Source organism: Phaseolus vulgaris, chromosome 11, assembly GCF_000499845.2.
Source record: "Phaseolus vulgaris cultivar G19833 chromosome 11, P. vulgaris v2.0, whole genome shotgun sequence".
NCBI classification, from domain to species: Eukaryota; Viridiplantae; Streptophyta; class Magnoliopsida; order Fabales; family Fabaceae; genus Phaseolus; species Phaseolus vulgaris.
Window position 1 is genome coordinate 34,644,755 of NC_023749.2, and position 15,495 is coordinate 34,660,249.

General features: G+C 41.6%; 1 protein-coding gene across 1 annotated transcript; it reads left to right on the top strand.

Annotated features, from left to right (window-relative positions):
* The first annotated feature begins 1,326 nt into the window (after positions 1-1,326).
* Positions 1,327-2,892, top strand: LOC137805994 (uncharacterized). Its single transcript, XM_068605871.1, has 2 exons — positions 1,327-1,436; positions 1,764-2,892. The coding sequence occupies exons 1-2, from the start codon at positions 1,327-1,329 to the stop codon at positions 2,890-2,892; spliced, it is 1,239 nt and encodes a 412-aa protein (XP_068461972.1).
* Positions 2,893-15,495: the final 12,603 nt, after the last annotated feature.

The window sequence follows — 15,495 nt, forward strand, 5'->3', positions numbered from 1 at the left end:
ACTTCCCGGTCAACCGGACGGAACAAAGCCGCTTTAATTACACTTTAAGACGCTTTAAACGCTGGAGGCGTTTAAAAGGAGTTTTGGGCGTTCGAGACAGGGATCCAAGTTTTCACAGTTAGTCAGTTACAGACCACCTTCAGAGCATCCAGTCACGGTGCTCCGATACGGAGGTGCGTCACATTTGATGTTTCTCGCCACCTGACTTGATCGTCGGAGTGCAAACGGCCGCGAGGGCGCCCCTTTGTTCACATCTTTTCAGGTACACACAGGCGGTGCAAAGCGAAGGTGCCCTAGCTCGCGAGGACAAGCCACGCACGAAGACGCACCCGGTCAACCGGCGGGAACAATCCTTAATGATGGTTTAGCTTCACTAACCTTGGTTTGAGCGTTAATGGTTATACGTGTCGGTCGACCTGACCGTGTGTCGGTCGGTCGGCCAGGTTGACAGATTCGTGCCAGCGTGTCTCTGTCATCTCGGGCAGGGAGACGGAGACACGTCATGTTGTCGGCCGGCCATACCGGTACACCTTTCATGATGCCTTGCTTAAAAATAACATTTGATGGTCTAGATGGACCAATCCTCAAAGCTCTTTAGACACAGGAAAAACCACTCCCTGTGCTTCTTCTGCTACCCCTAAATCTTCCAACATCTTCCTTCATACAACTTCGTTATGATTTCCTCATGTGCTAACAAATGGTTGTGGTTTCAATGGCATAAAACCCCCACGACAATAACTGCAGACATGGAAACCAACAGAATGCTATAAAGAAATTTGCACCGAACAATATCCCCATCCCTACTACTCCTAAATCCGTTCCAACTCCATATTGCTCCCTACTCTTAGATTGAACTGATTAGGCGTTTAAAAGGAGTTTTGGGCGTTCGAGACAGAGATCCAAGTTTTCACAGTCCACACACACTCTAGTTGCTTAACACCGCTATACGCACAACCAATTAGGGTAGCATTTAGTTACTCAGTTACTCAGTTACAGACCACCTTCAGAGCATCCAGTCACGGTGCTCCGATACGGAGGTTCGTCACATTTGATGTTTCTCGCCAGCTAACTTGATCGTCGGAGTGCAAACGTCCGCGAGGGCGCCTTTTTGTTCACTTCTTTTAAGGTACACACAGGCGGTGCAGAGCGAAGGTGCCCTAGCTCGCGAGGACAAGCCACGCACGAAGATGCACCCGGTCAACCGGTGGGAACATTTGGCGCCCATTGTGGGGCCGATCTAAAACATCAGTCCCATCACAAGTATAGTTCACCAGTTCCAGTTCTCAAGTTGCATGACAGACGGAAAGGTTTCCATAAAATGCAAAAATGAGACCCACACGCACTAGGAGTGAAGAGATGACCATGCAACAGCTCACGGGAATGATGCAGGGATTGCAAGAAGCAATGGCAGCATCAAGGGCAGAGCAAGAGTGCATGTAAGCGGATCTCGTTGCATCTCAGGTGAGAAACGAAGAGCTCCATCGCACAAACGAGGAGCTGCGTTGGGGATGGCGCGATATGGACGAGCCCGAGCCTTTCGCACCACCGAGAGAATTCTCCACACCGTTCTCTCAACCGATTCTGGAGACGGTGATCCCCAACACATTCACGGGGCCCAAGACAACCTTCACAAGGATGGAGGACCCTGAAGCACATCTCACCGCGTTCCACACGCAGATGATGCTGGTATGCGGCTCCGACGTCGTAAGGTGCAAGCTCTTCATGAGCACCTTGACTGGGATGGCCATGGACTAGTTCATCAGCCTCCCAGAGGGTCATATCACGTCTTTCGCGCAGCTCTCAAAGTTATTCAGGGAGCAGTATCTAGCCAACAGGGCCTCGCCACCATTTTCATATGACTTGTTTGACGTAAAGCAGTATCAAGGCGAGACCTTGAAGGAATACATAAACCGCTTTGGGGCGCAAGTGGTGAAGGTTGGTACCACAGAAGAGCCCATTATCGTATATGCGTTCAGAAAGGGGGTGTGCCCAGGGCCTTTCTACGAGTCAATCATCCACAACCGCCCCAAGACTTTTTCCGAAACAAGGCGTCGCGCGGTAGAACACATTGCCTCTGAGGGTGAGGTATACGAGAAGCGCACAATTGTTGCACCCACGCGCCCAAGAGCACATATGCGCGCGCAACCCGTCAGAGTCAACGAGGCCACGACGGGGAGAAAAGACCAGGAGAGGAAGCGCCCCTACAAGGCAAGGAGGCCCCAGTCCAACGGTCGAGCGGAGGGAAGTAGGCTAGCGAGGGAAGGAAAAAGACCGTTGAGGCACGATTTCGTCGTGGAGCTAAAAGACCTCATCGTCGTGCCCAACATAGCTGACAGGTTGAAGCCACCAGCGAAGTCTGATAAGGTGCTGGGACCTCACAAAGAGACGTGGTGCGAATTCCATGAGGCGTTCGGGCACCATATCAACAACTGCTTGGCGCTGGGCTATCAGTTGGACGAGCTCGTGAAGAGTGGGTTCTTGAAGGATTACCTTGCTGGGTCCGCTGCGATCACAGCCTTGACAGTGCCTGAGGAGGGTCAAGCACACGAGATGCCGATTTGCGGAGAAATGCACACCATTTCTAGTGGCTTTTCTGGAGGAGGACCCACTGCCTCTCAGCGTAAGAGATATGTGAGGTCAGTGAGTTTGGGCGCTGAGGAATTTTCGGACGACCCATGGGAGTCAGACCTCATTTTCACAAGGGCTGACCTACGGGATGTTGTCCCGCATGACAATGACCTCGTGGCCATTTCGGTCGTCACTGCTGGAAGGAAAGTTCATAGGGTTCTCGTCGACCAAGGCAGTTTCGCCGATGTCATGTTTTGGTCGACCTACAACAAGCTACAGTTGTCCCCTGACTTATTGAGACCCTACACAGGATGCCTGTATTGATTCGCAGACAACCCGATTGAGGTACGTGGCTATCTAGAACTAAGGACAACGTTCACCGATGGAGCGGCGTCTCGTACCGAGAGCATTCGGTACTTAGTGGTAAACGCCAATTCAGCCTACAACATCTTGTTGGGCAGACCCGCACTGAATAGGCTAAGGGCACTGTCCTCCACTAGCCACATGAAGATGAAGTTGCCTGACCTTAGTGGCAGGGTGATCGTGATCAAGTCCGATCAAGAAGAAGCCCGAAAATGCTATGAAAATAGTTTAAAGACGAAGAGGGGGGTGTTTAGGGTGTGTGAGCGCCCCTCCAGCGCGGAGGCGACGCCTGGGGAAGTGCATGCAATTTAGAGTTCCCTCTAGTTAAAGGTTATTACGAAACATATAATTGTAATGGGGACACTCTTTTTCCCTTTGAGTTTCTGCTCTCGGTCACCGCATTGGGCTTCCAGTTTTTTCTGTTGCGCTTCAGAAGCCTTCGCCGCGTCTTCCAGATATGCAACCTTGGCACGAAGAAGCACCACTTGATCAAGGAGTTCAGCGTTAGCTTGCGCCACCTCGTGCAATCGCTTATTAGCCTCCTCTTTTGCCTTTTGTGCCACCCTCAGAGAAGTCTTATATGCATCCTCTTGACGCTCCCAATGGCGTGCCAGTTTCTCTTTCTCCTCTGTCAGGGAGGCGACCTTTTTCTCCAGCGCTTGAAGAGTGGAGACTTCAACAACTTTGGCCTTGGCCTGCTCCCGCCATGTTTGGGCGCAATCCATGAAGGCGCCCATGTAATAGTATATGCCCTCTTGTTTGGGCCCTTCAGGTTGGTCGCGAGGAGACACCCTCTCTAGATAGCCACTCAGTGAGTCTCGAATGGGCAAAGGGAACTCTGGAGCGGTCGAGGGAGTAGATGCAACCTCAGCTTTGGCCCCACCCTCCAAAGCCTTAGATTGAGGAGGTGAGGAGGCGCTTGGAGGGTCTTCCCTCAGAGATTCTGCCCCATGGGAGGAGGAAGTGGCGGAGATGGCAGCCTGAGGGGCAGGCTGGGTCGTCCTTTGTCGTTTGAAGACCTGCCCCTCAGCAGAGTCCTCATCATCATCATCAGAAGGCACCACTACCACCCTTTTTTCCTTTGTCAAGGGGGGCTGGTAGAGTAGCAGCCTCGGCCAGTGCGAGTGGCATGGCCGTGATGGGAGATGTGAGCTTGGCGGGTGGTTAGGAGAAGGAGGGGTTGGTGGAGATGATGGTGTAGTTAAAGGTTGAGAGCAAGGGTTGGGAGAGGTGGGGGTTGACTCAGAGGCTGGAGGTAGGGATTCCCCAACTCCCTTCGCCGAAGCCCCACCTTTGGACTTCAGGATTTGGGCAAGTTTCTGCTTACGTTGCTTGTCCTTCCTCGAATCTACATCAGTAAAATTAATACAGTAAGGGTAAGGGAACAGACAGATAATGTACACAGCAAAGAATAAGCAGAAACAGGGAAAGCAAAAACGAATTGGAGAGGGGGTGTTTTCTATACTTATGTATCGAGTGAGTCCTTCAGCGTCGTGCTCGCGACTAATTAGGATGGAAGTATCGAAGCCGCCCACGCTGCCCAGGACTTGGCACACCTCTCGATCTGCCAAAGGAAGCTCGTCCAGAGATTTGGGTTTGGTCGTTTTTGTTGAAGCTGGAGGAAGCTTCTTCCCTACCAAGGCTTGATGTGTGTTTGATGAAGAAAATGGCTTGAGAGCTTTGAAGATTGTAATAGGTTTTTAGATTCATTTGTAATTAGGCTTGTAAGTGTGTATGATTGCCTTTTGCTGTGTAACCTATCCTAGATGCCTAACCAAGTCTAGATCAAGCACATGATGTGGTTAAATGGTTTTTGAAAAGCCTTTTAAAATGTTTTTAACAGTTTTAAAACAGTACATAAATAAATCTGTTTTATGGAGAAAAAATCTGTTTATTTCTTCTCTGTTAAAAAGGCTTTCGTTAAATGGTTTTTGAAAAGCTTTTTAAAATGGTTTTAACAGTTTTAAAACAGTACACAAATAAATCTGTTTTATGGAGAAAGAATCTGTTTATTTCTTCTCTGTTAAAAGGCTTTTCTAAATTTCTGTTAAGGCACCAAGGGAAAGCTCAGTTCGTTATTTCAGTTAAGCTGAGCTGGCCTGTGTGTTATACTTTAATCTGTTTTACTGTGAAAGAACAGGTTTATTCTTTGGTCTGCTGAAAGGTTTTTCACAAGTTAGTTAGGGCACCAAAGGTACCACTCAGACAATTATTTCTGTTAAGCTGAGTTGGCAGTTTTCACAAAATAAATCTGTTAAGTTCATAACTGAATCTGTTGTTTTCTTAACTGCTTTTCAACTGTTTTTGAAAAGAAGTTAGAAACTGTTTTCTATATAAAGAAAAGTCTCTCTCACATGAAGAAGTGTTGAGGAATTACGCTTTTGACAGAGATAAAACAATTTCCATGTGAGAAGAAGGATTAAAAAGAGTTATTGAAAGGTTTTCCAAAGAGATTTTCAAGTGTGCTTGTTCTAGGAAACCTTTGATCTTGGTGAAGGTGCTGGTGCAGTTCTGCAGCAAATTGAACTACTGGTTTTGAGTTCTTGCATCTTCTTCTCAGGTGTAATCTTTCCTTTATTCTGTTTTGTAAAGGTGTAAGTGTTAGTCACTCCTTGATAGGGTTTCTTGGAGTGCAAGGTGTGCTGAAATAGGGTTTTTCAGCATTGTGTGTGTTGTTCTTGTAGTGTTCAAGAACTGCTGGTTTTGTAAGTGATTGATACTGTTTTTAGTGAATTCCACCTTGGGGTAAGGTGAGACTGGATGTAGCTCTGTATGAGTGAACCAGTATAAAAACGTGTGTATCTTGTATTCTCATCCCTGCACTCTTTTCTGGTTTTTGCTTAATTCTGTCAAGAACTAAATCTGTTCTTTTTAAATTGAATCTGTTAATTCTGGGTTAAGGGAAAACTGTTCTTCCTGATTTGTTGAAGTTTTCTGATCATAAACAAGGTTGCTGCACATAATGGTTTAAGTGAATTGTGAACAAACTGATCATTCATTAAAACCTGAGAAAGGATCATACTTCTTGAAATCTTGTGTTGTGTAACTTTTGATTGATTTCTAAGCATAGCTGTATCCTTCATCCTCACAATATTAAGCTGATCTGGTTCTGTTATATTTCTTGTTGAACACAATTTTACATTGAACAAAATTCAAATTGTGCCAAGACTGCTCTGAAGAATCAATCTGTTTCATGTAAAAACAATCTGTTCTTTTTGCCTCTGGAATACTGAAAAATTGTGTGTTCTTGCGAAAATTTTATAAGCTCAATTCACCCCTCCCCTCTTGAACTTAGACACTAATAGACCCAACAATTGGTATCAAGAGCTAGGGCTTGTATTTTGCTCAAGTGTGTGTATGATGTCTGAGTTTAAAATGCCTTTTGCTGAAGGTGCATCTATTAATAGACCTCCTATGTTTGGTGGTGTTAACTATGCTTTCTGGAAAATCAGGATGAAGATCTTTATGGAATCTATTGACATGGGAATCTGGGATGCAGTGGTCAGTGGACCTTTTATACCTATGCAGGTTGTCAAAGATGAAACAATAAAGAAGCCTTGGTCTGAATGGAGTGAAACTGAGAAGAAAAAGGCCCAATATGACTCTTTAGCCAAGAATATCATTACATCTGCACTGAATATGGATGAGTTCTTTAGAGTCTCTCAATGTAACTCAGCAAAGGAGATGTGGGAGGTACTAGAGGTGACTCATGAAGGAACTGATGATGTGAAACGGGCAAGGAAGCACTCACTAATTCAGGAGTATGAGCTGTTCAGAATGCAATCTGAAGAAAGTATTGCAGATGTGCAGAAACGATTTACACACATTGTAAATCACCTCACTGGCCTTGGTAAAGTCTTTGACAAGGAAGAGCTTAACATTAAGGTATTAAAATGTCTTGATAAGAACTGGCAGCCTAAGGTAACAGCAATCTCAGAATCCAGAGATTTATCCAAGATGTCCACTGCAACACTTTTTGGAAAGCTGATAGAACATGAAATTGAGGTGAAAAGATTGAAAGAACAAGAAACAGTGGAAAAGAAGGCCAAAGGAATTGCTCTGAAAACTACCATAGAACATGATACAAGTGAGGAAGAAGGTGATCCAGAACATGATGAGACTGTGAGTCTGCTCACCAGGAAATTCAGCAGATTTCTTAGAAAGAAAAACCGTGACAGAACTCAGCAGAGAAAGAGGTATTCCAAACAACCTATTGATTCAAATTCTTCCAATTACACGTGCTTTGGATGTGGTAAACCAGGTCATATAAAAGCTGACTGTCCAAACAATCAAAGTAAAGAAAAATCAGCAAGCAAGAGGAGTGACAAAGGGAAAGGTAGAAGAGCATATATCTCATGGGAAGAAAATGATGCATCCTCATCTAGCAATTCTTCAACTGAAAGTGAAGAAGCAAATCTTTGCTTCATGGTGAATGATGAGGGATCCAACTCTGACTCAGTAAGTAATTTCTCCACTGATTCTGAAAACTATGATCAACTGCTATTAGCCTTTAGGGAAACACATGATGAAGCAAACAGGTTGGCTATAATGTGCAACAGATTGAATAGAGTAAATAGGGTACTTGAACCAAAGGTTAAAGCTCTTGAAGAAGAACTGCACAAAGCTAAAACTGAATTAATTAGTCTTGAATTGACATGTTTACATGCATCAATTAAAACTTGTGATAATTGCAAAAAGCTGGAAAAACAGGTTGAGTATTTGTTGAAAACGCTTTCAAATTTCACTAAGGGAAGAGAAAATCTTGAAACCTTATTAGGTTCACAGAATGCTGTTTTCAATAAAAATGGTTTGGGATATAATTCTGGAATGAAAGGTAATGTGAAAAAGCTGTCAAGTTTCTTTGTTCCTTCCAAAACAGGTTTTTCCTCTTTTAGTAATTCAAAAACAATGCATACTGCAACATGTTTTTATTGTATGAAATCTGGTCATGTATCTAGAACATGTAAGACTAGGAGATATCTTGTTCCTAAAGGATTAGCCAAATGGCTTCCTAAGGAAAGGTGTTAATCATGCTGGACCCTAGACTAAAGGGGTACCATATGTGCTAAATCTGTTTTGTTGCAGAAAAACAGCAGGAGAAACCAGTGGTATCTAGACAGTGGCTGCTCAAAGCACATGACTGGTGATGTGACTCAGTTCATAAATCTGAAACTCAAAGCTGAAGGGCATGTCACATATGGAGATAACAATAGAGGAAAAATTCTTGGAAGAGGAGATGTTGGTACTAAAGACTCAACTACAATTGAGAATGTCCTATATGTTGAAGGGCTAAAACATAGTCTTCTAAGTATTAGCCAGCTGTGTGACAAGGGATACAAGGTCAATTTCGAAACCAATACTTGTACAATTTCAAATGAAAATTCTGGTAAGGTGCTGTTCACTGGAAAAAGGGTAAACAACATTTATCTCCTAGACATTATAAAGAGTTGTTCTGAAAATGAGTGTTTGCTATCTAAAAATGATGAGTCTTGGCTGTGGCATAGGAGACTAGCTCACATTCACACAAATCACTTGAATAAGCTAAAATCTAAGGAACTTGTTTCTGGTTTACCAAACATAAAGTTTCAAAATAACAGATTGTGTGATGCCTGTGTAAAGGGAAAACAGATTAGAATTTCTTTTAAATCAAAAGATATGGTTTCTTCAAATAAAGCTTTGGATGTTTTGCATATGGACTTGTTTGGACCATCTAGGACTGCTAGCTTAGCTGGAAATTACTATGCTTTGGTGATTGTTGATGACTTTTCAAGATATACATGGACTTTGTTTCTTGCTTCTAAAAATGATGCATATAAAGCCTTTAAGAAACTTGCAAAGGTTCTGCATAATGAGAATGAAAATAGGATAAAACAGATTCGTAGTGATCATGGGGGAGAATTTCAAAATGCAAAGTTTGATAAATATTGTGAAAAACATGGGATCATACATAGTTATTCTGCTCCTAGGACACCCCAACAAAATGGTGTTGTTGAAAGAAAGAATAGATCACTAGAAGAGTTAGCTAGGACTATGCTAAATGAATCTGGTTTACCTAAATATTTTTGGGCTGATGCTGTATATACTGCTTCTTATGTGCTTAACAGAACATTGATTAGACCAATTCTTAAGAAAACTCCCTATGAATTGTATAAAGGTAGAAAGCCTAGCATTAGTCATCTTAGGGTGTTTGGCTGCAAATGCTTTGTTTTAAATAATGGTAAAGATAATCTGGGGAAGTTTGATCCTAAATCAGATGAAGGAATACATATTGGTTATGCTATAAATGGTCATGCTTATAGAGTATATAACAAAAGATTGCTTGCTGTTGAAGAATCTATACATGTTGTGTTTGATGAAACAGATTTTTCTGTGCCCAAATCTGTTGTGGATGAACCTGGTATGGATGATTTAAGAACAATTATGCAACAAAATCAGTCTAGTGAGCTTGATGCTACTAATCCAAATTCTGTCAAAGAATCTACTGTGAATGCAGGACTGCCTAAAGAATGGAAGACTCCAAGGGATCTCACTCTTGACAATGTAATTGGTAAAATTGAGAAAGGAATCTCAACAAGGAATTCACTCAACAACTTCTGCAGAACAGTAGCTTTTGTGTCACAGATTGAGCCTAAAAGCTTGGAAGAAGCACTGCAAGACAGCAATTGGATAACAACAATGCAGGAAGAGCTGAACCAGTTTGAATACAATGAAGTGTGGACTTTGGTTCCAAGGAAGCATGAGATGAACATCATAGGAACCAAGTGGGTGTACAGGAACAAGATGGATGAACATGGAGCTATCACTAGAAATAAAGCAAGACTGGTTGCTAAAGGGTATAACCAAGAAGAAGGTATTGATTTTGGTGAAACCTATGCACCAGTAGCACGTCTTGAAGCTGTCAGACTTCTTCTAGCATTTTCCAGCATACAAGGCTTCAAGCTATTTCAAATGGATGTCAAGAGTGCATTTCTAAATGGCTACATCAATGAAGAGGTGTTTGTATCTTAGCCTCCAGGGTTTGAAGATCACAAGAATCCAGAACATGTGTTCATGTTTAAGAAAGCCTTATATGGATTAAAGCAAGCACCTAGGCAATGGTATGAAAGGCTAAGTGAATTTCTGCTGTCTCAAGGTTATAGCCGTGGCAATTCAGATAAAACTCTCTTTCTAAAGAAGAAAAGTGAAGATATCATACTTGTGCAAGTCTATGTAGATGATATTATCTTTGGATCCACAAATGAAGAGATGTGTGAAGACTTTGTGAAAACCATGAAAAGTGAGTTTGAGATGTCAATGTTAGGAGAAATGAATTTCTTCCTTGGTCTACAAGTTAAGCAACTCAAGGATGGGATTTTCATAAGTCAAGAAAAATACTGCAAGGAACTGCTCAAGAAGTTTGATATGAATCAATGCAAAGCAATCAGCACTCCTATTTCAACAAGTTGTCAGCTGGATCAAGATTCTGCAGGAAAATTAGTGGATCAAACGAAATATAGGGGTTTAATTGGTTCCTTATTATATCTAACTGCCAGCAGGCCTGACATTATGTTTGCTGTATGTCTATGTGCTAGATATCAATCTGATCCAAGGGAATCACACTACAATGCAGCAAAGAGAATTCTGAAATATTTGCAAGGATCTAAGGATGTTGGATTGTGGTATCCTAACAAGGTATCTTTGAATTTGATTGGTTTTTCAGATTCTGATTTTGCAGGCTGCAAAGTTGATAGGAAGAGCACAAGTGGGACTTGTCACATGCTTGGATCAAGTCTAATCTCTTGGCATTGCAAGAAGCAAGCTTGTGTTGCTCTCTCCACAGTAGAAGCAGAATACATAGCTGCTGGAAGTTGTTGTGCTCAAACCTTATGGCTAAGGCAGCAGCTAAGTGATTTTGGTATTCTGTTAAATAACATACCTATAAATTGTGATAATACAAGTGCCATAAATCTGTCTAAGAATCCTGTCATGCACTCAAGGACTAAGCACATTGAAATTAGACATCACTTTCTAAGAGAACATATAGCTAATGGAACATGTGATATACAATTCATTGGTACTGAATTTCAATTAGCTGATCTATTCACTAAACCACTTGCTAAAGACAGGTTTCACTTTCTTTTAAATGAATTGGGTATAATTAGCTTGAATCGTCCTCTGCAGTGAAAATTTCAATCTGTTGTTTTATGTTTTAACATGTTTCGTTCTCTGTTTCAGAAATCACAACTGTGACTAGGAAAGAGAAAGATTTATTTTTCTCTCTCTCACTTTATTATTGACTGCTTTTACGGTTATTGACCAGCAGATCCATGCAAATTAATGTGTGGGTATCCTAAATAATTGGATTTTGTGTAGATGCAACAGATTTGATGTACCAAAATCAGGTTCCAAGATATTCTTACGTGAATCCACACCTGAACCTGCTGCACCATTGGAATAAAATCTGTAGCATATCTGTGGGATTTTATTTTTCTTCAAAATTCATTATTTCCAAAATCTGATTACATTGCCCTGAATTAAAATTTGTGCATTTCAATTTTGGTTAAATAATTCTATATAAACCTAGCACAATTTAGCTCGTCTCTCACACCATCTCACTTGCACTATAAGCTGTCCAGGTGCACATTGCTTCACCACAGGTTCTGTTCCTGCTTTTGAATAATAATCTGTAATGTCTTTCTTCTAGAATTGTATGGTAATATATTGATGCAGGGAAGAACAGATTAAGCATGGCATCCTCCTCACATAGAAAGAAGAAATCCAAGGAGCAATCTCAAAGCAGCCCAGGTATCCTGGAAAACTGGTTTGCTGGAGATTCAGAGGCAATGACAAGGTTCATACATGAGACTGGCAGGAAGCAAATCAATGTACCCAAGCTGCTTGAGTTCTCATGGCTGAGAGAGCAGAATCTGATAGAAGCCAAAGACTTGCTCAAGCATCAAAAGCTGAAAGGGTTTCGGGAGATGAATGGAAATGTTTATCCAGACCTCGTGAAGGTGTTTTACTGCAACCTTGAACAAGAGGGTAAAAATCTGGTTTCCCATGTAAAAGGAGTGAAGTTGAAGATCACTAGAGAAATCTGGAGTAGTGTGGGTGGAATCAAATATTCAGGACTGAAAGTGAGCAAAGGAAACACTGCTGGAATTCAAGGATTCAACAAATTGCAATTTTATAGAAGCTGTGTGAGGAATCCTACTGAACCAGTAGTTAGGTATCATGCAGGTAGCCTAACTCTAATTCCTAGACTCTTAGCTCATATAATTGCTTGGCAGCTTACCCCTAGAGGAAGTAATCATGCTGTACTTCATGAGGAAGACTTGATACTGCTGTATTGCATCATGAACCAGCTTAAGGTAAATTGGGATGAAGATGGCTGGGTTTTTAGAAGGAATGCTGGACAAAGGGCTGAGCAAGAAGCTGCTCCACAAGGAAATGAAGAAGAATAAAATGTTGATGGTGTGCAACACATGGACGAATCACCAGTACATTCTGCTGAACATGAAATGTTGCTGCCACTAGTCAGAATGCAATAGTTGCATATGAGGCACCTGAGTACAAAGGTGAACCTCTGTCTATGTTTGAAAGACAGGTGCTAAGCAGGCTGGACACACTCACAAATGAGCAGAAGGCACACTATGAGATGACTTACGCCAGGTTTCGACACTTGGATGATCAACTTGAAGGAATTCAAGTGCAGCTAGTTGAGCTCTATTACAACAACAAGTGATCCTATTTCTAAGTCTTTATCTTTTATATGTTGTTGAACAATTTGGAATTAATCTGTATTTTTTTTTTTTCTGCACTGGTTTTTAGTTGTTTTGTGGTTTGTAATGAACCTCTATGGCTTATTGGTTTTATTTGAACTGTTATGTATGGCTATTATTTTTTCTGTGGTATTTTATGCTCCCATTCTGTTTGATGAATCCAAAGGGGGAGAAGAATAGCCTAGTACAGAACAGCCTAAGAATAGCCTGGTACAGGTTCTGCAGATGATATTCACAGTGGCTGCTGATATGATTCAGATGTTAAATCTGCAGGTATATCATTTCTAAATCTCTTGTTCTGCTTTAATACCTGTTTTCTTTGTATATAGTTCTGTACAGATTTGGTCATGATCTTTCTTCAAAGCTGTGCAAAGCAAAGGGAATTTGTCTCCATCAAACAGGGGGAGATTGTTGAAGCTGGAGGAAGCTTCTTCCCTACCAAGGCTTGATGTGTGTTTGATGAAGAAAATGGCTTGAGAGCTTTGAAGATTGTAATAGGTTTTTAGATTCATTTGTAATTAGGCTTGTAAGTGTGTATGATTGCCTTTTGCTGTGTAACCTATCCTAGATGCCTAACCAAGTCTAGATCAAGCACATGATGTGGTTAAATGGTTTTTGAAAAGCCTTTTAAAATGTTTTTAACAGTTTTAAAACAGTACACAAATAAATCTGTTTTATGGAGAAAAAATCTGTTTATTTCTTCTCTGTTAAAAAGGCTTTCATTAAATGGTTTTTGAAAAGCTTTTTAAAATGGTTTTAACAGTTTTAAAACAGTACACAAATAAATCTGTTTTATGGAGAAAGAATCTGTTTATTTCTTCTCTGTTAAAAGGCTTTTCTAAATTTCTGTTAAGGCACCAAGGGAAAGCTCAGTTCGTTATTTCAGTTAAGCTGAGCTGGCCTGTGTGTTATACTTTAATCTGTTTTACTGTGAAAGAACAGGTTTATTCTTTGGTCTGCTGAAAGGTTTTTCACAAGTTAGTTAGGGCACCAAAGGTACCACTCAGACAATTATTTCTGTTAAGCTGAGTTGGCAGTTTTCACAAAATAAATCTGTTAAGTTCAAAACTGAATCTGTTGTTTTCTTAACTGCTTTTCAACTGTTTTTGAAAAGAAGTTAGAAACTGTTTTCTATATAAAGAAAAGTCTCTCTCACATGAAGAAGTGTTGAGGAATTACGCTTTTGACAGAGATAAAACAATTTCCATGTGAGAAGAAGGATTAAAAAGAGTTATTGAAAGGTTTTCCAAAGAGATTTTCAAGTGTGCTTGTTCTAGGAAACCTTTGATCTTGGTGAAGGTGCTGGTGCAATTCTGCAGCAAATTGAACTACTGGTTTTGAGTTCTTGCATCTTCTTCTCAGGTGTAATCTTTCCTTTATTCTGTTTTGTAAAGGTGTAAGTGTTAGTCACTCCTTGATAGGGTTTCTTGGAGTGCAAGGTGTGCTGAAATAGGGTTTTTCAGCATTGTGTGTGTTGTTCTTGTAGTGTTCAAGAACTGCTGGTTTTGTAAGTGATTGATACTGTTTTTAGTGAATTCCACCTTGGGGTAAGGTGAGACTGGATGTAGCTCTGTATGAGTGAACCAGTATAAAAACGTGTGTATCTTGTATTCTCATCCCTGCACTCTTTTCTGGTTTTTGCTTAATTCTGTCAAGAACTAAATCTGTTCTTTTTAAATTGAATCTGTTAATTCTGGGTTAAGGGAAAACTGTTCTTCCTGATTTGTCGAAGTTTTCTGATCATAAACAAGGTTGCTGCACATAATGGTTTAAGTGAATTGTGAACAAACTGATCATTCATTAAAACCTGAGAAAGGATCATACTTCTTGAAATCTTGTGTTGTGTAACTTTTGATTGATTTCTAAGCATAGCTGTATCCTTCATCCTCACAATATTAAGCTGATCTGGTTCTGTTATATTTCTTGTTGAACACAATTTTACATTGAACAAAATTCAAATTGTGCCAAGACTGCTCTGAAGAATCAATCTGTTTCATGTAAAAACAATCTGTTCTTTTTGCCTCTGGAATACTGAAAAGTTGTGTGTTCTTGCGAAAATTTTATAAGCTCAATTCACCCCTCCCCTCTTGAACTTAGACACTAATAGACCCAACAGTTTTGACTTCCCCCACCCAGTAGAGGGGAAAGTTGTCCAAGGCTGCTTGGTCATACTCTGAGCAGCATACCTTGAAGAACTTCCCTTTCCAGCCCTTGTACGATTGTTGGAACAGGGAGAGGATGACCCTCCCTGCAATACCGCTTAGGCTCACCCACAGGCTCTTCCCCTATTTCTTCGCTTCAAAGAAATGAAGAAAGATGTCGACTGAGGGTGACTTACCAAAGTACCCCCACAAGATGGCGAATGCCTTGATGAAGGCCCAACTGTTGCGGTGAAGTTGGGCTGGGGCGACGTTGATCTCTGTGAGCAGTTCTCGTTCGAACCTGGAAAAGGGCAAGCGCACCCCGATACGCTTGAACACAGTCAGGTAGAAATAGAAGAAGGGGAATCCCTTGTTGGCCTGCTCGTCCCTGCAGATAGGCTCCCCTGGGGTACAAGGGAGCACTGCTATGTCATTGTCATGCCTCTTAGCGAAGGCACGGTGATCGTAGACGCTCGCCTCTCCGATGTGATCTCTCCAGGCCTTCGTGGAGATCAGGCTCGAGCTCTCTTCGAGCAGCTCATCGGGGGCCCAGGTGTAAAGGGCTTTGTAGTTGGTTCTTGGGGGTGGTGGATTGGACGTCGTTTTGTACGTGCCATAATTTGATGAAGAAGCTGAAGAAGGAAGAAAGGAAAAGGGTTTAG

Coding starts and splice junctions, on each gene's coding strand:
- LOC137805994 (XM_068605871.1), top strand. CDS start 1,327: ATGAGACCCACACGCACTAGGAGTGAAGAGATGACCATGCAACAGCTC. Junction 1,437..1,763: donor AGGGCAGAGCAAGAGTGCAT/GTAAGCGGATCT, acceptor CTAGTTCATCAG/CCTCCCAGAGGGTCATATCA.